Source organism: Phocoena phocoena, chromosome 20 (genome assembly GCF_963924675.1).
Source record: "Phocoena phocoena chromosome 20, mPhoPho1.1, whole genome shotgun sequence".
Classification (NCBI taxonomy): domain Eukaryota; kingdom Metazoa; phylum Chordata; class Mammalia; order Artiodactyla; family Phocoenidae; genus Phocoena; species Phocoena phocoena.
In genome coordinates, this window is record NC_089238.1 from 44,802,448 (window position 1) to 44,826,510 (window position 24,063).

The following is a 24,063-nucleotide window of genomic DNA, read 5'->3' on the forward strand; positions in this document are numbered from 1 at the left end:
CAACGAAGAGTAGCCCCTGCTCGTGACAACTAGAGAAACCCGCATGCAGTGATGAAGACCCAATGCGGCCAAAAATAAAAATAAAATTAATTAATTAACTAAATGGATAACAAACAAGAACCTACTGTATAGCAAAAAAAAAAAAAAAATCTCAGTTATCATGGTATATCAACTGTGAGTGATTGCATAAAGTACCAACTGCTTCTAGCCCTTCAGCCCATAATTCACTACATAAATTAACAGGTGCACATCATGATCAGTGATCAATCATGTCACTTCTCAAAGTCTGGGTGATTGGTCACCTGTTATCCTGTTTATGTACAGGCAGCAAATTGTGTAGTTGTGTTATTTGTCTCCCAGTCATAAACTCTGTGACCTTTACCATGAAATGGATAGTTGAAAGAGGACCTTGGCCAACAGAGATGAAAATGCAGCAAATTAACAAAATAACACTGAAAGTGAAATTTGAATAGAATGTAAATGGAGTTATACAAGAAGCCGCTGACCATGGGAAGATGGCCTGTGTTCAAGAAACTGTAGATACGCAGCCAGGTGAGTCAAACTTACCAACATAAATGTAGAAATTGGTTATGAAGAAAAGGATGATGGTGTCCCAAAGGAAGTAACACTGGCAAAAAACTAACATTAAAGTGACTCTCGGAGATATTTCACAGCCTTGAAAGCATAAAGGATAAGATGCTGGAAGCCAATGCAAACTTAGAACAGTATGACAATTCACCAAAGGCACAGACAAAATGCTCTCCCCGTATCCTAAGTTATACAAGAGGAAGGCCAGCACTGTTCAAATTATTCTTGATAAATTTTCTACAAAGAAGTAACTTTAATTCTCAACGTTTCTAATGTTTTAAATTACATATTAGTTTTACTACTTCTAAATTCTTCCTTGTACCTTTATAACGAACAATAAGAGATTTTAATGTTTTGACACAAATCTTTAAATGTCACAGACTGATCATAATTTTTCCCCACTGATGATTAAGATCACTTTGCACAGTTTCAGCTCGCTAGGTCATTTGTATGATCCCACACTACCATGTAAAGTGAGAATTACCTTTAATTAGGTGTGAAATGTCATGTCTGTTATTTTCAAGTGCTTCAGAAAAAGAAGCAAAACAAATACGGTGAAAAGTTAACTTTTGTATCTTCCAATTTTTATGTATGTTTTTAAAATTTAATAATAAAATGTCAGATAAAAATAACTCAATAGGGACTTCCCTGGTGGTCCAGTGGTTAAGATTCCACACTCCCAATGCAGGGGGCCTGGGTTCGATCCCTGGTCCAGGAACTAGATCCCACATGCTGCAACTAAGAGTTCACATGCCGCAGCTACGAAGCCCACATGCTGCAATTAAATATCCCGTGTGCCACAACTAAGACCCGGTGCAGCCAAACAAATGAATAAACAAAATAAATATTTAAAGAAATAGTAACTCAGTGGATCATATACTCAAAGGTAAAATTACAAATCTTTTAGAAGGAAACATAGGTGAAAATCTTCGAAACCTTAGGCTAGGCAAAGAGTTCTTATATACGTACATTACCAAAAGCACAATCCAGGAAAGAAAAAATAGGTAAATTGGACTTCATCAAAATTAAACATTTTGCTCTATGAAAGACACCTTTTTTATTGAAATGTAGTTGATTTACAATGTTGTGTTAGTTTCTGGTGTACAGCAAATGATTGAGTTATAAGTATTTGTATTCTTTTTCATATTCTTTTCCATTGTGGTTTATTAGGGAATACTGAATATCCCTGTGCTATACAGTAGGACCTTATTGTTTATTTTTTATATAGTAGTTTGTATCTACTAATCCCAAAGTCCTAATTTATCCCTTCCCCACCTCCTTTCCTGTTTGGTAACCATAAATTTGTTTTCTCTCTATGAGTCTGTTTACATTTTGCAGATAAGTTCATTTGTATTATTTTTTAGTTTCCACATATAAGTGATATAATGGTATTTGTCTTTCTCTTTCTTATTTACTTCACTTAGTATCATAATCTCTACGTCCTTCCATGTTGCTGCAAATGGCATTGTTTCGTTCGTTTTTATGGCTAAGTAGCATTCCATCATATATATGTACCACATCTTTATCCATTCATCTGTTGATGGACATTTAGGTTGTTTCCATGTCTTGGCTGTTGTAAATAGTGACACCCCTATGACATAGGGGTGCATGTATCTTTTCAAATTACAGTTTTGTCCGGATATATGCTTAGGAGTGGGATTGCTGGATCATATGGCAACTCTATTTTTAGTTTTTTGAGGAACCTCCACACTGTTTTCCATAGTGGCTGCACCAATTTACATTCCCACCAACAGTGTAGGAGGGTTCCCTTTTCTCCACACCCTCTAGAGCATTTGTTATTTGTAGACTTTTTAATGATGGCCATTCTGAGCGGTATGAGGTGATACCTCACTGTAGTTTTGATTTGCATTTCTCTAATAATTAACAGTGATGAGCATCTTTTCATGTGCCTGTTGGCCATCTGTATGTCTTTTTGGAGAAATGTCTATTAAGGTCTTCTGCCCAGTTTTTGATTGTGTTGTTTGTTTTTTTGTTATTGAGTTGTATGAGCTGCTTGTGTATTTTGGAAATTAAGCCCTTGTCAGTTGTATCATTTGCAAATATTTTCTCCCAATCCGTAGATTGTCTTTTCATTTGATTTATGGTTTCCTTTGCTGTGCAAAAGCGTATAAGTTTAAGTCCCATTTGTTTTTTGGGTTTTTTTGCTTTTATTTCTGTTTCCTTGGGAGAGTGACCTAAGAAAACATTGGTATGATTGATGTCAGAGAATGTTTTGTCTATGTTCTCTTCTAGGAGTTTTATGGTGTCATGTTTTATTTTTAAGTCTTTAAGCCATTTTGAGCTGATTTTTGTGTGAGGGTGTGTTCTAACTCACTGATTTACATGCTACAGTCCAACTTTCCCAGCACCACTTGCTGAAGAGACTGTCTTTTCTCCATTGGATATTCTTGCCACCTTTGTGAGAGATTAATCGACCATAGGTGTGTGGGTTTATTTCTGGGCTCTCTATTCTGTTCTATTAAGCCATATGTCTGTTTTTGTGCCAATACCATGCTGTTGTGATAACTGTAGCTTTGCAGTATTGTCTGAAGTAGAATGACTAAAATATCGATAATACTAAATGCTGGTGAGGACGCAGAGTAACTGGGAACTCTCATTCATTGGTGGTAGAAATGAAAAAATGGTATAGCCACTTTGGAAAGCAGTTTACCAGTTTCATACAGAGTTATACAGTTACCATATAACTTAGTAATTGCACTCCCAGGTGTTTACCCAAAAGAAATAAAAACCGGGACTTCCCTGGTGGTCCAGTGGTAAAGAATCTGCCTTCTAATGCAGGGGACGTGGGTTCAGTCCTTGGTCAGGGAACTAAGATTCCCACATGCCGCAGGGCAGCTAAGCCCATGTGCCACAACTACTGAGCTTGTGCGCCTCAATGAGAGAGCCTGCGTGCTGCAAATTACAGAGTTCATGTGCCCTGTAGCCTGCGCGCCACAACTAGAGAAGAGAAAACCCTCACGCCACAACTAGAGAGAAGCCCACATGCCTCAGCAAAGACCCGACACAGCCAAAAATAAATAAGTAAATAAGTAGAAATAAAAACTTACGTTCACACAGAATTGTGTGAATATTTGTAGCAGCTTTATTCATAATTGCCAAGGATGGGACTTCCCTGGCAGTCCAGTGGTTATGACTCTGCGCTTCCACTGCAGCGGGCACGGGTTTGATCCCTGGTCAGGGAACTAAGATCCCACATGCCACATGGTGTGGCCAATAATAATAATTATAATAATTGCCAAGGATGGAACCAACCCAAATGCCCATCAGCTAGTGAATGGATAAGCCGTGGTACATCCATACAGTAGACTGCTCATCAGTGAAAAAGAACAAACTACTGGTACGTGTAGTGACATGGAAGAATCTCAGATGTATTATTGCAAGTGAAAGAAGCCAGTTCCAAAAGCATACTTTATGATTCCATTTATATGACATTCTGCAAAAAGCAAAAACTACATGGATGAAGAATCTATCAGTGGTTCCCAGAGATGGAGGCAGTAAAAAGGGCTGATCACAAAGGGGCAGCATCAGGGAATTTTGGGGGGTGGTGAAACTGTAAGGTATCTTGATTATAGTGGTGGATACTCTATGTATTTGTCAACACATAGAATTATACACCAAAAAGAGTGTGTTTTTTTAATGTGTGTAAATACATTTTTTTAAAGCTAAAAAACCTTTGTTATTACAATGGCTAAAAACTGTAAAAAGTTCCTCTTCATTGGTCAAATAACTTAGAACAGTAAGATTCAATTTTGCTTTTAAAAATGGCAAAGGAAAACAAATAATACACAGTGATACCAGGGAAAATGGGCACTTAATGCTGGTTGAGGAAAATCTGGCAGTATACAGTAAAAGCCTTCAAATTCTGCATCTCTTTGATGAGTAAGTTTCATTTCTAAGGATCTATTCTGAGAAAATTCAGAGTGGTTTATAATAATAAAATGGCAACAATTTAAATGTTCAAAAATAGGATATTGCTTAATATAAGACAGCCATATCTGTGTAACGGGATACCGAGCAGCCATTTAAAATGTTATAGAAAATATAAGGATGTGGAAAACTGGTCCAGATATATTAAGACAAAAATGATTAATGGATGTATTCCAAATTTTTTAAGTTTCTTAAAAATCTCTATTTTTGAAAATTTTTATAATAAGTGTATATAAGTTTTTAAAAGTTGGAAAGTATAAAAAGAGGAACAGGAGATGGAAACCAATGTGTTAGCTTAGCTATCGGTATTACTAAAGTGCAGTTTGGTTGAACTCATGGCCAAGTGTACTTTTTAGTAATTTCCCCTCAAATGTAATGCTTGGGACAATCCACTAGAGGGCGACTTTAGGTGTGCAGAGCAGACACACCTGGAATTGCCACATCACAATAGGGGTGTGTGGCAACGGGCCGGAAATACTACTCTTGTCCCTTGTTCTCTGAGGACTGGAGCACTTTCCTCCCCCCAAGGACATTTAAGGAGCGGGGCATACTTGTTTCCCCTAACAGAGGTTTAAGGTCTTACTCAATTCTAAGATTCCATGCCTGCTTCAGCAAAACTGGCACTTTCAAAAATGTAGCTGCTTCAGTCTAGCACATCAAAGTTGTTCCAAAAACAGGTGTCAGTGAACACCTTATACAGATCATCACAAATCATTTAATAGTTTAAACTTTCCTAGCCAAGCAGATTAAGGACTACAGCAAAAATACAAAGATTAACATGATATCAACCACATCCTCATGGTTATGCAAAAATAATTATGAATTTACTTAACTCTCAGTTTTCCATCAAAATAAAGGGCCAAGTCACTGAAATGTATTAATCATACCCACCTTCACCTTTACCTAATGGCGCCACCTTCCTGGTTCCTGTAATACCTGCTCGTTAAGTTTCTCCTCTGACTTTCCTGTCCAGGTGATCTTCCTCACATTGTTTCCCTCACTGCTGCTGAACAGGGTGCTGTGCTTCACGAAGAGAAGGAACATCAGACCAAGAGGATCTTGGCAGTCTTGGGTAATTCAAGTAGTTCTAACTAATACCTAATTTTGCAAATAGCAAATTGTATCAGAACAGTGGGCTCCTAGCCACCTCACTGGCTCAGAGGAATCTATCCATTCAGGATCTTGTCTCTGACCAGCTGTTGCACCTTCTTCCCAGCCCAAGACTAACCAGTGCGTCACCAACACTCTTTGTGATCCATCCCTCCCTAGATCTCTCAATGCTTCTACTCTTCCCTGTATTCTAGATTCCTTCCTAGTGTTTCTAGCTTTGAGCCCCAAGTGCTGTTTCCAACTGCTCACCCTCTGTATCTGAATGCCTGCAGGTATCTCAAATTAAACATGCCCCAAGCAGAATTATTTGCCTGCTCCACAAATTCACTTCTTTACTGTTTTCTCATTTCAGTTAATAGCATCACCATTCTCTAAAAACATAAGAATAATCCTAAATCCCACCCACCATTCAGTCACCAAACCTGAGGGAGTCTACCCTCTAAATAACTGACTAGAGCCACTCATATTACATGGATGAAACTCACAAACACAAAGATGGCTGAAAAGCAAACTGCAGAAAAATTAACACATTTTTTAAACACCTTTATTGGAGTATAATTGCTTTACAATGGTGTGTTGGTTTCTGCTTTATAACAAAGTGAATCAGTTATACATATATCCCCATATCTCATCTCTCTTGCATCTCCCTCCCTCCCACCCTCCCTATCCCACCCCTCTAGGTGGTCACAAAGCATCGAGCTGATCTCCCTGTGCTATGCGGCTGCTTCCCACTAGCTATCTATTTTACATTTGGTACTGTATATATGTCAATGCTACTCTCTCTCTTTGTCTCAGCTTACCCTTCCCCCTCCCCGTGTCCTCAAGTCCATTCTCTATATCTGCGTCTTCATTCCCCTCCTGCCCCTAGGTTCTTCAGAACATTTGTGTTTTGTTGTTGTTGTTTTTTCTTTTTGTGGTATGCGGGCTTCCCACTGCTGTGGCCTCTCCTGTTGCGGAGCACAGGCTCTGGACGCGCAGGCTCAGTGGCCATGGCTCACGGGCCCAGCCGCTCCGCGGCATGTGGGATCTTCCCAGACAGGGGCACGAACCCGTGTTCCCTGCATCGGCAGGCGGACTGTCAACCACTGCACCACCAGGGAAGCCCGACCATTTGTTTTTTTTAAACACACCATTTTAATCATGCAAAACAATGCATGTCTTGCTTAGAGACATATATTTTAATGAAGAAATGCATAGGATGATACACTCCAAAATTTAGGAGAGGATTAGCTCTCTGAAGGAAAGAAGGGATACTATCACAGAGGTACACAGCGGATTTTATCTTGGCAATCACTTATTTCTTAAACTGAGTGGTGGGCACGCTGCTAAGGGGTTGGTATCTTATTCCTTATGAGATTAAAAAGTTAGTAATCTGACTTCAAACTGCCTTCCTAGCCCTCATTTCATCTCTCCGTCTCTTGAATTGCTGTTCCCTCTACTAAAATGACTTTTTTCTTGTCCTTATCCTTGTCCATCTAGAGAATTCTTTCTGACTCAACATTCAAAACAGATGTCATATGTCACTGCCTCTGGGCCACCTTCTCTGAATTCCTCAGGGAGGTTTTTCTTTTCAGTGATCCCTCAGCATTTGCTTCTTACAGGCTGACAAGTTTTAGGTCATATTCTAAGTCCATTTCTCTCTCCGTCTTGATTTACGTGTCTCTATATTCTTCTGCTTACAGTGTGGTCTGGAGACCAGCAGCGCTGGCATCTCCTGGAACTGTCAGATATCTTAGGCCTCACCCCAGAAACTGCATTTTAACAAAATTCCAGGTGATCCCCTGGCACATTAAACTTTGAGAACCACCACTCTGGAACAGTGTTCCCATCGGGTGGTCCACTGACTAAAACTGTGTTTCTAGTCCAAGATAAGTACAGAAGTTGAGAATAAGCATTTAGAAACTTTTAGAGCAGTTGGGCAGACTAATTTTAGGCCTATTGAATCTAATTTTCAAAATGGTGCTTGTATTTTGTAGGCCTCTGTTCTATGTCATTTTCCTAGTAATTCGTTTTTACTGTATTTTTACAAAAGTATCAGTCCCTGATGGATTGGAAATTTTTTTTTAAGTCTTTCATGATAGTTTGGGAAGGGCTGCTTAGATAGCTTTATTCTCTATTTCAACATTTAACAGGAGATACTCATAGAAGATGCTCAACAAATGTTGATGAATAACTACTTAATGAAATATACCCTTTTTTGGCCTATATTTGAATTTTTGACAGCAGATGTCCTTCATCATTACCCGGTTCAAGAGATGAAAACAACCCCATCTACGTAGCCCCAGCTATGAATGGTCCAGTTAAGCGCCCAGAAAGAACCTTGAAAGAGAAGAAATTCTTCAAGTTGACAGGAGATATTTTGGGTATGGAGAAAAAATGGTAACCTGTTGATACAGCAGCACATTTCCCAGCAAGGAAAGGGGGAATGAGAATTAAATGGAAAATATAGAAGAAGGGTGGAAAACTATTTTAAAATATTCACCTTGAAAAATTCTGGATTCCCTTAAGCAAGGCTGTAAGGTGAATGGAAGGACTCCTGAACTTGGAATCTTGAGATCTAATTGTGTGTTTCAGTAAGTCACTTTCTCTACCTGCAGAATGTAATAATGAAACTTGATCTACATCGCATGGTGGAGGGAAAATGAATATGCTTTGAAAAACAGATGTCCTGGGAATTCCCTGGTGGTCCAGTGGTTAGGCAGGGGGCACGGGTTCCCCGCTTCCACGGCAGGGGGGACGGGTTCGATCCCTGATGGGGGAACTAAGATCCCACATGTCACTCAGCATGGCCAAAAAAAAAAAATTGCTGTCCTGTAAGTGCAAGGTAACTGGTTCAACACGTCTAGTGTTTGGGTTATTGGACTCTCTGGACCAAAGAAGACAAATCCTGTTTTTATCATGCCTTCTCTTCTTGTGAACACAGACAATCTATAGATAACTGGGGAGGGGAAGGGGAGGAGATGAAAGGAGTGGTCTGGGAGGACATTTAGACCTAAGAACTAAAATACAACACTTGTGTGTATCTTATTTTTAAGTAAAATTTCTGATCAGTGGCAGAATAATTCTGGGAAGGATATATGTAGATATCTATAGATATCTATATAGATATCGCTAAGAGCTAAATGCTTTTGCTTATCTGTTTACAATTATTAGGTTGAACCATATCAAATTGCCAACTTTTGACTGTTTTTGACCTGTAAAAGTCGGTCAGCTTAGGAAAAAAAATGAAAAACATAGAGGATTTCTAAGCTAACTACTCGCCTGTGATTTTCTCTTCTAAGAAAACTAGTACAAATACTCTTCCTTATCCTGTTGATGACTGCAGTCTACTCAGCACACAACTCCAACAGATTTTACCTCCGTCAAGCTATCCACAAGAGCTTTCCTTACCGCTTCTCAGAGATCAAACTTCTTAAGCATTCCTACCCCTGGGCCAGTAGCACCGTCCTTCCTAACCTGTACAGGGATTACAGAGGTAAGAACACAGTCCTGGGGCCCAGCCCTGCAAATGTGGGGTGCAGTTGGTTTTCCAAACACCCCTGCAGTAACCCATTAGAACACTGGAGAAAGGTCAGCTGGCTTTTTCAAAATGACTGCACCTCTGTGGGCACCCAAAGGTCCACTCCCAGGGCCCCATCTAAGCAGGTTCAGGTTTATGTCTGTTCACCCAAGGCTGATCAGGCCCATGAAGGCTGATTGCCACTGATGAGTTTCACAAGAGGCTGATAAACAAAATTGAGACTTTATTCACTGACAACGTGAAAAGTAACTGGAGTGATCCCTGGGACTGGTTGCCTCCTTGTGAAGGAGGGAACCACATGTAGCTGAGAAGTTCTATAAGCACAGAACCACGAAAACAGTGTAACCAGAAAGATCTCCACACCAGATATTTTGATATATTGCCTGACGTGCAGTCATTCCCAAGCCTGTGTAACTTTTCTTGGTTATCCAGTTCAGTTCCACGAATATGTAGTGAACACCTAGTATGCTGGGAACTGTCCTAGGAGCTAATAAAATGGTGGACATTATATGGTTTGTACCCTCAAAGAACCTCACCATCAAGAGGAGTTAGTATGGGGACTTCCCTGGTGGCACAGTTGTTGAGAATCCGCCTGCCAATGCAGGGGACACAGGTTCAAGCCCTGGTCCGGGAAGATCCCACATGCCGCGGAGCAACTAAGCCCATGCGCCACAACTACTGAGCCTGTGCTCTAGAGCCTGCGAGCCACAACTACTGAGCCCACGTGCCACAACTACTGAAGCCTGTGCGCCTAGAGCCTGTGCTTCACAACAAGAGAAGCCACTGCAATGAGAAGCCCATGCACCGCTATGAAGAGTAGCCTCCGCTCACCACAGCTAAAGAAAGCCCACGCGCAGCAACGAAGACCCAAACGCAGTCAAAAAAAAAGAAAAAAAGAGTAGTATGAATGCTTGTTTTTTTTTAGATAATTTTTTATTTTTTTCATTTGGCTGCATCGGGTCTTAGTTGCAGCACGCAGAATCTTTTCATTGCAGTGCACGGGCTCTTCATTGCGAAGCGCAGGCTTCTCTCTAGGTGTGGCGCATGGGCTCCAGAGCACGTGGGCTCAGTAGTTGCGTCCACAGGCTCTCTAGCTGTGGCACGCGGGCTCAGTAGTTGCCACGCTCGGGCTTAGTTGCCCCACGGCATGTGGGATCTCTGTTCCCTGACCAGGGATTGAACCCACATCCCTTGCATTGGAAGGTGGATTCTTAACCACTCACCCACCAGGGAAGTCCCAGTATGAATGCTTCTTGTTCAGTATCTTTCACCAGTTACTAACACCTTGCCATATTATAACTTTATATTTTATTAAGCTGTATTCTGGAAATTGTTACATTCATTAATCTCAGGATTGGTGGCTTTCTGTTGGGATTTGGAACATCTCCTAGGTTCCTGAAAAAAATCGGAATGATATGTTCATCTCAGCAAACATGTATAGTCCTTTTTTTAAAATTAATTTTTATTGGAGTATAGTTGATTTACAATGTTGTGTTTCTGCTGTACAGCAAAGTGAATCAGTTATACATATATCTACTCTTTTTTAGAATCTATTCCCATAAAGGTCATTACAGAGTATTGAGTTCCCCGTGCTATATAGCAGGTTCTTATTAGTTATCTATTTTATATATAATAGTGTGTATATACAATCCCAATCTTCCAATTTATCCTTCCCCCACTTTCCCCCTTGGTAAGCATAAGTTTGTTTTCTACATCTGTATAATCTTTTCTTAAACATGTACTTGTTGCATTTAAGAGTTTTAACAGATGGCAACTTCTGTACATTGCGTGTTGATTCTTTCTAGTTTTAAACGGTGACAGTTCTAGGTTGAGGGCATATTCTGTTTGCAGTCAGTAACTGTCTATACTGACTTTAATAAAAAGTGAATCAGACCCTGGGTGGCTAAGGCTAGTGCCATCACAGTAGGCATGTTCTCCTCTTAGACTCCTTTGCTTTACAGTATAGTGTTGTGGTCCAAAGGCGCAGACTCAGAAGGCTGCCCAGACTGCCCAGGTTCACATCCTTGCTCTCCACTTACCAGCAGTGTGTTCTTGGGTAAATTACTCAACCTCCGGTGCCCCAGTTTCCCCATCTGTACAATGGGGATAATCTTAGGACCTACCCTGTAAGACAGATGTGAAGATTAAAACCTTAGTAGATCTAAGTGCTTAGAACAGTGTCGGGCACATACTGTTCAGTCGATGGGTGTTAGCTATTGTTATTAACTGGGGCAGTTGGAGCTCTGGTTGTACTAGAACCACAGAGTTTACATGAGTTACCTGGACATACTAAGGAAGAGCAACAGCAATCTGTAGATGTAGATAATGAAATAGAATTAAGTAGATATGGGGTAAACAGCAGTAAAAATTCTAGCTAACATTTTTTAACTCTTCAACTGCTAAAAAATTTTCGCTTTCAGAATTGAGGTAGCCCAGTCCCATTAGTCCACTTGTTTTCAGGAATATTGAAGCCCAAACCATTCATGGCAGATAATCTGTATCCTGTAAATAAATCTGTATCCTATAAAAGCAGAACTTTCCTAAATAGCCTAGTCCAATGTTGAAACACATTTAGGGAAGAATTTTTTTTGTAGGATTTAATTAAAATTCCTCTTGCAGCAATTTAAACTTTATCTCTTTTGACTTTCTTCTGAGGTGAAAAAACACTAATCACAATTCTACAATTGCACAGTTTTTAAGAAATATAAAGTAAGGCCATCTTTGAAGTTTTAAGAAATATAAAGTAAGGCCATCTTTGAAGGTTAAGTCACCCTTTACCTTTCTCTTTTATCTTCTGCAGGACCCTAGGTCCTTTAATAACCTACTGCAAACCTCTCCCTGCCAATTTTGTAACATAATCTTTTTCTTTCATGTTAAAACATTTTTCATAATTAAAACATAAATATGTAGAAAATCCATATGTACCGTGATGTATATTGTGCAACTCTCCTTTATCCCGATCCCCCTTCTCTCTTTCCCAGAGGCAACTACATTCCCAATTGATTATACAGACACACCTCACTTTACTGCATTTCACTTTACTGCACTTCGCAGATACTGCATGTTTTCTTCAACAAATTGAAGATGTGGCAGCCCTGTGTCGAGCAAATTCATTGGCGCCACTTCTCCAACAGCATTTGCTCACTTCGTGTCTCTGTGTCGCATTTTGGTAACTCTCGAAATATTTCAAACTTTTGCATTATTATATTTGTTAGGGTGACTTGTGATCAGTGATCTTGGATGTTACTATTGCTAAAAGAAGGCTCAGGTGATGATTAGCATTTTTTAGCAAAGTATTTTTAATTTAGGTGTATGTACATTGTTTAGACATAATGGTATTATACACTTAATAGACTATAATACAGTGTAAACATAACTTTTTTTTTTTTGGCCACACCGCACGGCCTGTACAATCTTACCCAACCAGGGATTGAACCCGGGCCCCAGCAGTGAAAGCGCCGAGTCCTAACCACTGGATAGCCAAGGAATTCCCTAAACATAACTTTTATATGCACTGGGAAACCAAAAAATTCATGTGACTTGCTTTATTGCAGTGGTCTAGAACCGAACCCACAGTATCTCCAAGGTATACTTGTAAGTTCTTTGAGAGGTAATCTATACATTTGCAAATACATTTGATGATAAATAGCAGCATACTATAAACATTGTCATGCCTTTTTGCCTTTTCCCCTCAATTTGCCTGGAGATTGTTCCATCAGCATATATAAAGCTGTCCCTTTTTATGTTTTACTCATTTACTATATAGTATGCCATTGCGTGATGTACCATAAGTTTTATGACCAGTTCCCTTTTAATAGACATTTAGATTGTTTCCACTCTTATACTGTTAACAATAATACTACCATTTATACCCTTTTACATATGTAATTTCACTCATGTGCAAATATATCTGTAAGATAAGTACCTTGAAAAGACTTGCTAAAAATGTATATCCATTTTTCATTTAGAAAGATATTGCCAAATTGTTCTCCTCAATTGTACCAATTAATGTTCCCACGAGAAATGTATTAGATCTGCCCACATCGCCAACAGTTCAGTGAACATTGGTGTTTTCATACAATACAGGTAACTCTGAAATATACAAAAGGTTTGCAACTGCACTCATGAGAAAATACAAGTTTAAACTAAGGAACCATTTTTCACCTCTCATATGGACAAAACTTGCCTCTGCTCTTGCCCGTCTTCATTCCATCTTCCCCATATTATTTTTTTTTTTTACAACATAAATGTGTTTTGTCCCTGTTCAAAACCTCCGAATGGATTTCATCATACTTAAAAGCCCAAACCCTTTCTAAAGTTTACTCTAGGGCCTTCCCTGTCCAGAGCTGTAGCTACATCTGTTACTTCTCCTACCCTCATTCTGACCCTCATTCACTCTAATTCAGCCACACAAGCTTCTGTGCTCTCCTTAAACACGATGCACACGCTCTTGCCTTGGAACTTGCTGTTGCCCTGACTGATGTTTGCATTGGGAGCTCCAAACTTTATTAGGGTCTTTCTCATAAGCCACCTCCTCTGAGAAACCTCTAATCATCCTGTAAATAAATAGCACTGCTCCCTCCTCACAGAACACTCTCTATCCCCTCTTCCTACTCAGTTTTTTTAATTAATTTTTTATTTATTCATTCTTTTTGGCTGCGTTGGGTCTTTGTTGCTGTGCGTGGGCTTTCCCTAGTTGCGGTGAGTGGGGGCAACTCTTCTTCGTTGTGGTGCGCGGGCTTCTCACTGCGGTGGCTTCTCTTGTTGCCAGAGCACGGGCTCTAGGCGCGCAGGCTTCAGTAGTTGTAGCACGCGGGCTTAGTTGCTCCGTGGCTCAGTTTTCTTCATAGCACAACTATTACCTGAATATTGTTTGGTTATTGCCTGTCTCCCACCCTCCTCAAATGTGAATGCTCTGTGGACAGGGACTCTTGTCCACTGCTGTGTTCCCAGCACCTAGAAGAGGACCTGGTGTATGTGAGCACTCAATACATACTGATCAAAAGAATGAATCAATGTCATTCTATAATTTTTGCCCATTTTTCATTGGGCTGCTTGGTTTTGTTTGCTTGTTTTGATAAATGGGAGCTTTTTACGTATTAAGAGCTCGTTCAGTTGTAGAGATTTAGATATTTATACAGAAACAAAATAAGGATTTATAAAAATTAATTTAGGGAATTGGTAGCTTATGATGTTCTATCTGGGAGTGTGGTATGCTTTTTCTATTCTCATCTGCATTTGTATCCCTCAGTAATATTAAATTCTCTTCATATAATTCTTGCACATCTCTTGTTAGGCTTATCTTTTGTGGTCTATTGTGAATGAGATTTTATTTCACTATAGTTTCTAAGTAAATATTGTTTGAATATATGAAGGCTATTGATTTTATTATATTTAGTACCCAGCCAGCTTGCTGAATTTTTTTGTTAAGTAATAGTTTTTAGGTTCTCTTTTCTCCCCAGCTTTATTGAGGTACAATGGAGAAATTAAAATTGTATATATTTAAGGTACAATGTGATGTTTCGATATATGAATACATTGTGAAATGTTTACCACAATCAAACTAATTAACATATCCATCACCTCACACGGTTACATGTTTTGTTTTTAGTGTGATAAGAACTCTTATTCTCTAAGCAAATTTCAAGTATACAATATATTACTATTAACTATAAACTATAATAATGCTATATATTAGATCTCCAGGACTTATTGATTTTAAAACTGAAAGTTTGTATACTCTGACTGACATCCACCCATCCCCCTCCCCACCCCAGCCCCTGGTAACGACCATTCTACCCTCTGGTTCTGTAAGTTCGACTTTTAAAAATTGCACTTATAAGAGATCATACATGTTTCTTTGTTTGGCTTATTTCATATCTTCACTTTCGTGAATAATCCTGCTATGAACATGGGAGTGCAGATGGCTCTTCAAGATGCTGATTTCATTTCCTTTCAATATATAGCCAGTAGTAGGATTACTGGATCATCTAGTAGCTCTATTTTTAATTTTTTGAGGAACCTCCATGCTGTTTTCCATAATGGCTATACCAACTTACATTCCCACCAACAGGGCTCCTTTCTCCAAACCCTCACCAACATTTGTTATTTCTTGTCTTCTTGATAACAGCCATCCTAACAGTCGTGAGGTGATATCACATTGCAGTTTCGGTTTGTTATTTCCTTGATGATTAGTGATTTTTACATATACCTGTTGGTCATTTGTATTTCTTTAGAAAAATGTGTATTCAGGTCCTTTGCCCATTTTTTAATCAGGATGTTTTTTTTTTGGTATTGAGTTGTATGAGTTCTTTTTGGATTTTGGATTTTAACCCCTTATCAGATATATAGTTCGCAAATATTTTCTCCCACTTCATAGGCTGCCTTTTGTTTATTGTTTCCTTTGCTGCGCAGAAACTTTTTAGTTTGAGGTAGTCCCACTTGTAGCTTTTGTTGCCTGTGCATTTAGCGTCATATCCAAAAAACTGCCAAGACCAGTGTCAAGAAGCTTCTTCTATTTTCTCATAGGAATTTTGCAGTTTCAGGTCTAAGGTTTAAGTTGTTAATCCATTTGGAGTTGATTTTTTGAATATGGCAAAATAAAAGTGTCCAACTGCATTCTTTTGCATGTGGAAATCCAGTTTTCCTAGCATTATTTGTTGAAGAGACTAGCCCCATTGTGTATTCTTGGCACCCTTGTCATAGATTAGTTGGCCGAATCTATGGGTGTGGGTTTAATTCTGGGTTCTCTATTCAGTTCCATTGTTCTATGTATCTGTTTTTATCCCAATATCATAGTATTTTGATTACTATAGTTTTGCAATATAGTTTGAAATCAGAAGTGTGATGCTTCCAGCTTCGTTCATCTTTCTCAAGATTATTTTGGCTATTCGTGGTATTTTTGTGGTTCCATACAAATTTTAGGATTTTCTCTATTTCTGGGGAAAATGCCACTGGAATTTTGATAGAGATTGCATTGAATCTGTAGATCACTTTGTGTAGTATGGACATTTTAACAATATTAACTCTTCCAATCCATGAATGTGGGAAATCTTCCCATTTACTTTTGTCTTTTTCATATCTTTCATCAATCTCTTATAGTTTTCATTGAACAGATTTTTCACCTCGGTTAAATTTATTCCCAAGTGTATTATTCTTTTTGATGTTATTGTAAATGAGACTTTTTTAAATTCCTTTTTCAGCTAGTTGTTAGTGTAACAAAATGCAACTGATTTTTGTATTTTGATTTTTTATTCTGTAGCGTTACTGAATTCATTTTTTTTAACAGGTTTTTGGTGGAGTCTTTAGGGTTTCTATATATAAGACCATGTCATCTGCAAAGACAGTTTTACTTCCTCCTTTCTTATTTGGATGCCTTTTATTTTTCTTACCTAACTTCTCTGGCTAGGACTTCCAGTACTGTGTTGAATAGATGTGGTGAGAGTTGGCATCCTTGTCTTGTTCCTTATCTTAAAGGAAGAGCTTTTAGCTTTTCACAATTGTGTATGATGTTAGCTGTGAGCTTGACATATATGGCCTTTATTATGTTGAAGTACATTCCTTCTTGCCTAATTTGTTGAGAGTTTTTGTCATTAAAGGTTAAATTTTGTTGAATGCTCTTTCTGCATCTGTTGAGATCATGTCTTTGTTTTTTTTAACATCTTTATTGGAGTATAATTGCTTTACAATGGTGTGTTAGTTTCTGCTTTATAACAAAGTGAATCAGTTATACATATACATATGTCCCCATATCTCTTCCCTCTTGCATCTCCCTCCCACCCTCCCTATCCCACTCCTCTAGGTGGTCACAAAGCACCAAGCTGATCTTCTGTGCTATGCGGCTGCTTCCCACTAGCTATCTATTTTATGTTTGGTAGTGTATACATGTCCATGCCACTCTCTCACTTTGTCACAGCTTACCCTTCCCCCTCCCCATATCAAGTCCATTCTCTAGTAGGTCTGTGTCTTTATTCCCATTTTACCCCAGGTTCTTCATGACCATTTTTTTTTCTTAGATTCCATATATATGTGTTAGCATACGGTATTTGTTTTTCTTTCTGACTTACTTCACTCTGTATGACAGACTCTAGGTCCATCCACCTCACTACAAATAACTCAATTTCGTTTCGTTTTATGGCTGAGTAATATTCCACTGTATATATGTACAATGGAGATGTTTTTAATCCTTCATTCTTTTAATATGGTGTATCACATTTATTGACTTACATGGGATCTTAGTTTCCTGACCAGGGATCGAACCCACAACCCCCTACAGTGGAAATAGAGTCCTAACCACTGGACCACCAGGGAAGTCCGAGAATTTAAAAGTTTAAATGTTTGATAGAATTCACCCATGAAGCCATCTGGTCCTGGGCTTTTCTTTGTTGAGAGGTTTTTGATTACTGCTTCAGTCTCCTTACTTTCATATGTTCAGGTTTTCTGTTTATTCATTATTCAGTTGTATGTTTCTAGCAATTTATCCATTTTTTTCTAGGTTATCCAGTTTGTTGGTGTGTAATTATTCCTAGTAGTCTCTTATGATCCTTTGTATTTTTGTGATATCAGTTGTAATGTCTCCTCTTTTGTTTATGTAATTTTATTTATTAGAATCCTTTCTCTTTTCTTGGTTAGTCTAGCTAAAGGCTTGTCATTTTTGTTGTTCAAAAAAGCTAACTTTTTTTTCTGTTGTCTTTCTAGTCGCTGTTTCTGCCCTAATCTTTATTACTTCATTTCTTCTTGTAACTTTAGGCTCAGTTATTAGTTCCTTGAGCAGTAAAGCTAGGTTTTTTATTTGAGATTTTTATTAATGTAAGCATTTATTGCTATGAACTTCCCTTTTAGAACTGCTTTTGCTGCATCTAGTGTCTGTCTTTTCCTAAGTGCTGTAGTCTTGGAATCACATTGCTTCCCTTAGAAAAGGTCACTAAATGGAAAACCATCAGTTCAAGTTGGCAATGAGTTTTGGAGAAGACAGTGGAGCTGGTTTTAGTTGTGTAGGCCCACAGTTAACTAGCAGTATGATAAACTCAAGACATTTGTTTGATCTCTAAAATGGGGATAACATTTAGTTCACAGGATGAACTATATGGAAGTCAGATTTATATGAAAACACTGTAATTACAGAAGAATTCTATGTAGTTTTTAGGCATAGCAATTTGAATGGCCACTAAGGAACTTCTTTAATTTCTATTCCATTGGTTCTACCTTGACCTCACCATTATCAAGCACCTCAGGACCCAAAGAAGTGCAGCCCCCTCTACTACTCTCCACCCCCATCTGACAGTTCTCTCTTTTTCAGTTTAACCTGCTGTTTGGATGGAGCATCTCTGACTACCGAACTTGTCTCAGTTCAGCAGTGACTGTTGTTGGTCTCCTGATGGGAATCTCTCATCACAAGGAGGTAAAAACCCTATTCCTGGTTTCCCTGCAGAATTCTATTTGGTTTAATATATCAAACAAGGGGAGAATTGCTTATAAAAGCAGCCCCTACTGTACCACTGCATACTGGAAAAGGGAGAAACAGTTCCTTTGCCGTTATTTTATGGTATTACCTACAGATACTGTATAGCTTTTGAGTGGCTGTTACCTTCAGAAATCCTTCCTTTCCTAAGCACATAGTCCCACCTTTCTCACTTCTTCTATCCTTAATCTTACAGCCAAAGACACTGGGCCTGAACTTGTGTTCTCACACCTGGCCAGATTAACATGATTGCTGCTGCTTTCTCAACGGCCCTTTGAAGGGTACAATTGGAAGTGACTTAAAAAAGAAAAATTAGGGAGGTACAAGTCCAGAAAGAACTGCAGTTGTTTCTGTCTATAAATACTAATTTCAGAGAGGCTGTTATTTTCTCCCAGGAACTACCTACACAAATCCCTTTCTACTCAACATAAAAAATAAAGTAGGAAACCCAGGTGAGGTTTTGGGTCCCAAACACTAGCACATATAGATTTGATAAGAAAAAAACTGCAATTCAAATTAGTGAAACTGGCAAGATTTTCATCAAAGCTCATCATTCTGATACTCTAGAAATCAAAGGTTACTGATACTCTAGAAATCAAAGGTTACTAATTAAAATGGGTAAATTAACATCGTTTCTAACGTGGAAAGTTACCACCACCTTCCTAAAATCTAAGAAAGATTAACATAACTGGTATTTTGGGTGGACTGTTTTGTTGTGGTTCCAGCCCCAATCACTAGGGAATGAAGTCCTCACCCCTGGAACACTTTATATACTAAAGCTCTTAAAGAAGGAACAATCATAATAAACTTTTGCTGACACCTACTTTTTGACTTAAAAGGGAAAATGGAGTATACTTACTGGGAATAGTCTTGCATCACAAACTCAGTGTTTGCCCAAACTATTTGGTTTACCTGGAGTTATGATTAAGCTCTTTTAAAATAAGTAGATATAAGCTGGCAGCCATTATAATATCTCTGTCACAGAGATTTCCATCACAATAGTATTTATTGCAAGTATTCATCCTCTAAGTTGTTGGCTGTTTTTTTTTAAAACAGTGCCCAGTGGCAATAATGAATGAGCCAATACCAAAGGAAAATAATCATTTTTAAAAGGAACACCTAAATTAAAGAATTTGGAAACCAAATTTTACTGGAAACCATTCTAGTAAGCCCTACATTTGAGAAAGATCTCTTTGTACTGAAAAGGCAAGAATGGCAAAACTCAGTAATTATACTCTTAAAGATAACGATTTTTAAAAATCTAGAAAAAGCATTAAAAGCCAGTTTTCTATGGCTATCCTTTTAAACTGTATTGAAATGCTCCTATGTTCAGAGTAGAAAGTGCTTGGAACGGCAGAGACCGTTTTCATTATCACTGCTGGTTATCTATGTATTTTTTCAACACACTTTTGCTATTCCTTGAAGCTTCCATGTTTAGAAATATTTTCCAGAATTGCCAACAACTCACAAGGGCTTTGAGTCACTTATAATTCCATTACAACTCACCTGTTTTCTTCTTGTGAAAGCCCTGAAGGCACAATTATTTACACTCTTAGAGTCAGTCACTCTTGCTTTTCTGTCCACTCAAAAGTATTTTCCTTTTTAATATTTTTGCTTTTCTAGTTTCCACCAGACATAAGTGTTTCCTTACGTGAATATATCCCAAATGTCAGCATATATCTTACATTTTTAAAGTAGATATTAAACTCTCAGTGTTTAAACTCGAAGTGTCCTATTGTCTTTTCAGGTTATTGCTTTAAACCCAGTCCTGAGCTCCTTTCTTATTCTCCTAACCAGTGCCATTTTGATGGTATTTGTGATCATTAACCTTTTTGTTTCTGCCATTTTAATGACCTTTGGTAAAGAAAGTCAGTCCTTTAAGGTAAGTAACTCTGACTCAGTAACTGAAATATAAACCCTATCATGATTTTATCACTGGAAAAGCTCAATTGTAGCTGCTCTTAAGATTACAGACTGACATAATGCACAGTATCAGCATACTCCCTTTATTAGTCTCCACAGCTCTGGCAACCATTTTCCTAGGAAACCCAATTTACCAAAAGTACACTATGTTCTACATCCACTGTCCTATAAATAGCTGGCCCTCCACTGTTAAGTAGCAGAAACACTCCAAGGCCTGACAGTAAACCATTAAAGGAAACAGTATCTTTACACTTTATATCTACTTTTTAAAAAATATATCTTTGAAAAAAAAATATATATATATCTTTGGTACTTTTTTTCCTCCACCACTAGCAGCAATTTCGATTTCCTTGCTTTTCTCTTTTTGTCTTCCAACAGACTCAGAAAGAAGCTGCACTGATGGATATGCTGCTACTGAAGCTCTCAAGTTTGTTAGGAATACAGCAACACCAGAACACATGTAAGTAAGCAAACAGCTGTACAGCAATGGCCACTGACAATTGAAGTTTCAAAAGATTAATCCTGTTACCTCTTCGCTTGGCTTATTACTTCTTAGTATATTAATACTGGTATTTGCACGGTGTACTTTAGAAAATTATAGATGTTTATAATATACTTGGTTAATTTTGTTCGTCAGTGAAGAGAATCAGAATCCCCTTGGCTGCAGATTCTTACGTTTATGGAACTTGGCACTATCAGAGGATTAACACTGCAAGAGTGGTGCAGGATAAGCCAGCTCTGCTGCCAAACAAACACCAAGTAACATCATTCATGTTCCAGGATGACTATGGGAAATATGAGTCAGAAGTAAGCTCACTGCAACTTTAATTAAAGATACAAGCATGAGATTTGGCTAAGGGGGAGCCCTGTCACAGAGAAGTAACCAAGCCAACTCATAGGTAACAATCTGGCCTTAAATACTGAGATCGAAATGGGCCCCTTACTCCCCAGGCATCCTACCCAGGGAGCCAATAAGGTCTGGCTTGTGCCCAGTATGTGTCACTTGCTTAAATACTCTCCACTAAAATCTTGACCCTCGTCATTTGACCAAAACAATGGAGAAAGCGGGGCACAGAATTTTTAACTTTATTAGCAGCTACTGAGCCATGACATACAAATCAATCAAAAACATTAAAGTTGCTTGAAACAAGTGTGTACAGATACACCACACAGAAGCCGAAGTCGTATCTTCCGATCCCAAATCCATCCTTGTGGGGAAGGATGGCCTTAGCTAGGGGGCAAAACAGAGTCTCATCCGTCAAGGGAAGGAGCAAAACACCTACAGCCACATGGGCACCAAAAATTTATCTGAGATCAGTTTTTAAAGGTTCTCTTGATCATAACGTTTTCAAATGAAAACAGGAACCCCTCTTCACCTGTAGGCTTTCCAGCTCACTACTCAAGAGACTTGAATATTTCTATTAAGGCTACTGGAAGCCCACCTTAGCCTTGAATGGTGACTTTTGCCCAGTATGTGGCCAGCAATGCAATCCAACAGAACATGCCACAGGGAAAACAGGAATTTATATACAGTGCTGCCCTCTATTAAAAGGGAAACACAGCACTCAAAATAAAGCAAAAGGCCACAGAGGGCTCCCTGAGAATCCAGTAGAACTAAGAGAGGCCTTCAACTTTCCAAAGTTTGCAACTGGATCCAGGTGGAACAGTGCCCTGCAGCAAGGAGTAGTGTGTATGTCAATGAGAAGACCCAGCTTCTAAGAACCGTTACAATGGCTTCCTGAGCCATTTTCTCTCTCCCATTCATATTAGAGCGAGAAAATAGACAACTTGGCCTTGAATCTCACTCACCACCAATCCCTCTGTACGGAGGGCTTTGTTTCTAAGTCTAGAACCTCAGCACAGAGCTGAGACACTTCATGAAGTACTCTCCTCCACCATCCGGCCATCTTTGACAGCTCTCCCCTTCTCACTCCCCTGTGGAGAGATGGTGGGACAGGAAGGAGAGAAATGGGATCACACTGACAGGAAATAGACAAGCAAGGCTGCCAGGAGCCAGCTGCTCCAACCTCACAATCTCCAGTTGTTAGTCTCTCAGGAGCAGTGGAGAACCGGAAAGCAGCAGAGTGTGTCAGAGCAGGAAGAGAGCCCAGAGGAAGAGTGTACTCAGTGATGGTTAACAGATGAAGCAGAATTTCATGGAGATTCTTTGTTACAAGGAGAAACTGCTCAGTCTCAATTCCCAGAACTTGGACCTTGCCTGGTTTAGGAAGCCTATGTTTTCTTTTTCAGCTCTTCAAATCTCCGGGAAAGATCATCGAAGTCAATGTCTTCAGAGGCTGAGGTGTTGGCACCAGCAGATGCAGTTGGTAGTGTGTCTGGCACAGATGGCAATTCTGGCAGTACAAAGTTGTCATAGGTATCCACGGGTCTGGAAGGGGGCTTTGCAGAAGCTTCTGGCTTGGGTCCAGGACCTAATTAAATCACAGGAAGGAGCACAGTGTTAAAAATGCCAGTGGCTCAGATCCTCAAACCCCACAATCCCCCCTGGCAGAAACAATAAAATAATCAAAATACTGGAGAAAACGTTTTTAAAAAAGTAATTCTAAAGGTCAATAAAAATTTTCAGGACAATTAACAGCTACGTTTTCTAATTATGGTTGAATATGTTTTACTTTCCTACAGTGAGAAAAAAGTTTAAGGGAAAGTCAAAGTGTGGTGCATGGGGCTTAGGTACACAGCATTCATTTCAATGGACTGTCCCCTTTCACAAAGGTCTACTCCCATAATAAGAAAGTCCAAGAAATGGTACTAGAATTCTATTGGGATGAGCTACTCTTTAAGGCTTATGGGAAAAAAATTTTATATGGAATGTTAACATCCATACCATTTAATGTAATAGAATGTGATCTGTATTTCTAGTCTTCCATTTTGTATCTTACAAGTTAAAATCATCCCCCTCTCTACCTACTGTATGTTTCCATTTGTATCTAAGTCCTAGAACAGGCAACCTAAACCATAGTTTTAGGAAATAAGAACAGTGCTTGCCTCTGGGATGGAACTAACTAGAAAGGAACACAAGGTAACTTTCTGGGGTGATAGAAATGTTTTGTATCTTTACTGAGGTGGTGGTTACATAATGTATGTGTGGAGACACATCAAAACTCATCACAATATACACTTCAGGGTATTTTATGTATGTAAAATATACCTCAATGAAGCTGTCCCAATTTTAAAAAATATTCCCCTCTGGGTTTCTGAAGTGCTGGTAGTGTTTTAATTCTTCAGTGAATGGCTACATGAGCATGCTTGCTTTCTGTAAAGTCACTGAGCTATACACTTATGATTTATGTCTGTTTCCCCCTCTTTAATGCCCAAATTTTAAAAAAATTTTGGTATTTCCAGGCACAGTGGAAATGGAAGCAGCAGGAACATACCGAACTTGAGGATGACTGAAAACTGCAAGGTGAAAAAGAATAATGATATCACTAACAGAAACAGGGAACTTGGGAGATTCTTTGGAGCCATGAAAGATCTTTTCTTTTTGGAAGTGGGA

The 24,063-nt window shown here is 38.8% G+C and overlaps 2 protein-coding genes across 4 annotated transcripts in view; one reads left to right on the forward strand and one right to left on the reverse strand.

Moving 5' to 3' along the window:
- The window catches only part of PKD1L3 (polycystin 1 like 3, transient receptor potential channel interacting), a 55,251-nt gene extending 34,234 nt beyond the window's left edge, over positions 1-21,017 (forward strand). The window contains 8 exon segments of the mRNA XM_065898393.1: positions 7,329-7,368; positions 7,873-8,009; positions 8,936-9,145; positions 9,148-9,190; positions 14,092-14,143; positions 18,465-18,566; positions 20,374-20,508; positions 20,934-21,017. Of these exon segments, the coding sequence (XP_065754465.1) occupies positions 7,329-7,368; positions 7,873-8,009; positions 8,936-9,145; positions 9,148-9,190; positions 14,092-14,143; positions 18,465-18,566; positions 20,374-20,508; positions 20,934-21,017 (803 nt within the window).
- A 608-nt stretch (positions 21,018-21,625) lies between these two features.
- The window catches only part of IST1 (IST1 factor associated with ESCRT-III), a 31,189-nt gene continuing 28,751 nt past the window's right edge, over positions 21,626-24,063 (reverse strand). The window contains exon 11 of one of the 3 annotated variants that reach the window (XM_065898758.1): positions 21,626-22,981. In XM_065898758.1, the coding sequence (XP_065754830.1) occupies positions 22,782-22,981 (200 nt within the window). In that variant the 3' untranslated portion in view covers positions 21,626-22,781. The remainder of the gene's footprint in view (positions 22,982-24,063) is intronic. The other 2 variants (XM_065898760.1, XM_065898759.1) reach the window with 2 other exon arrangements.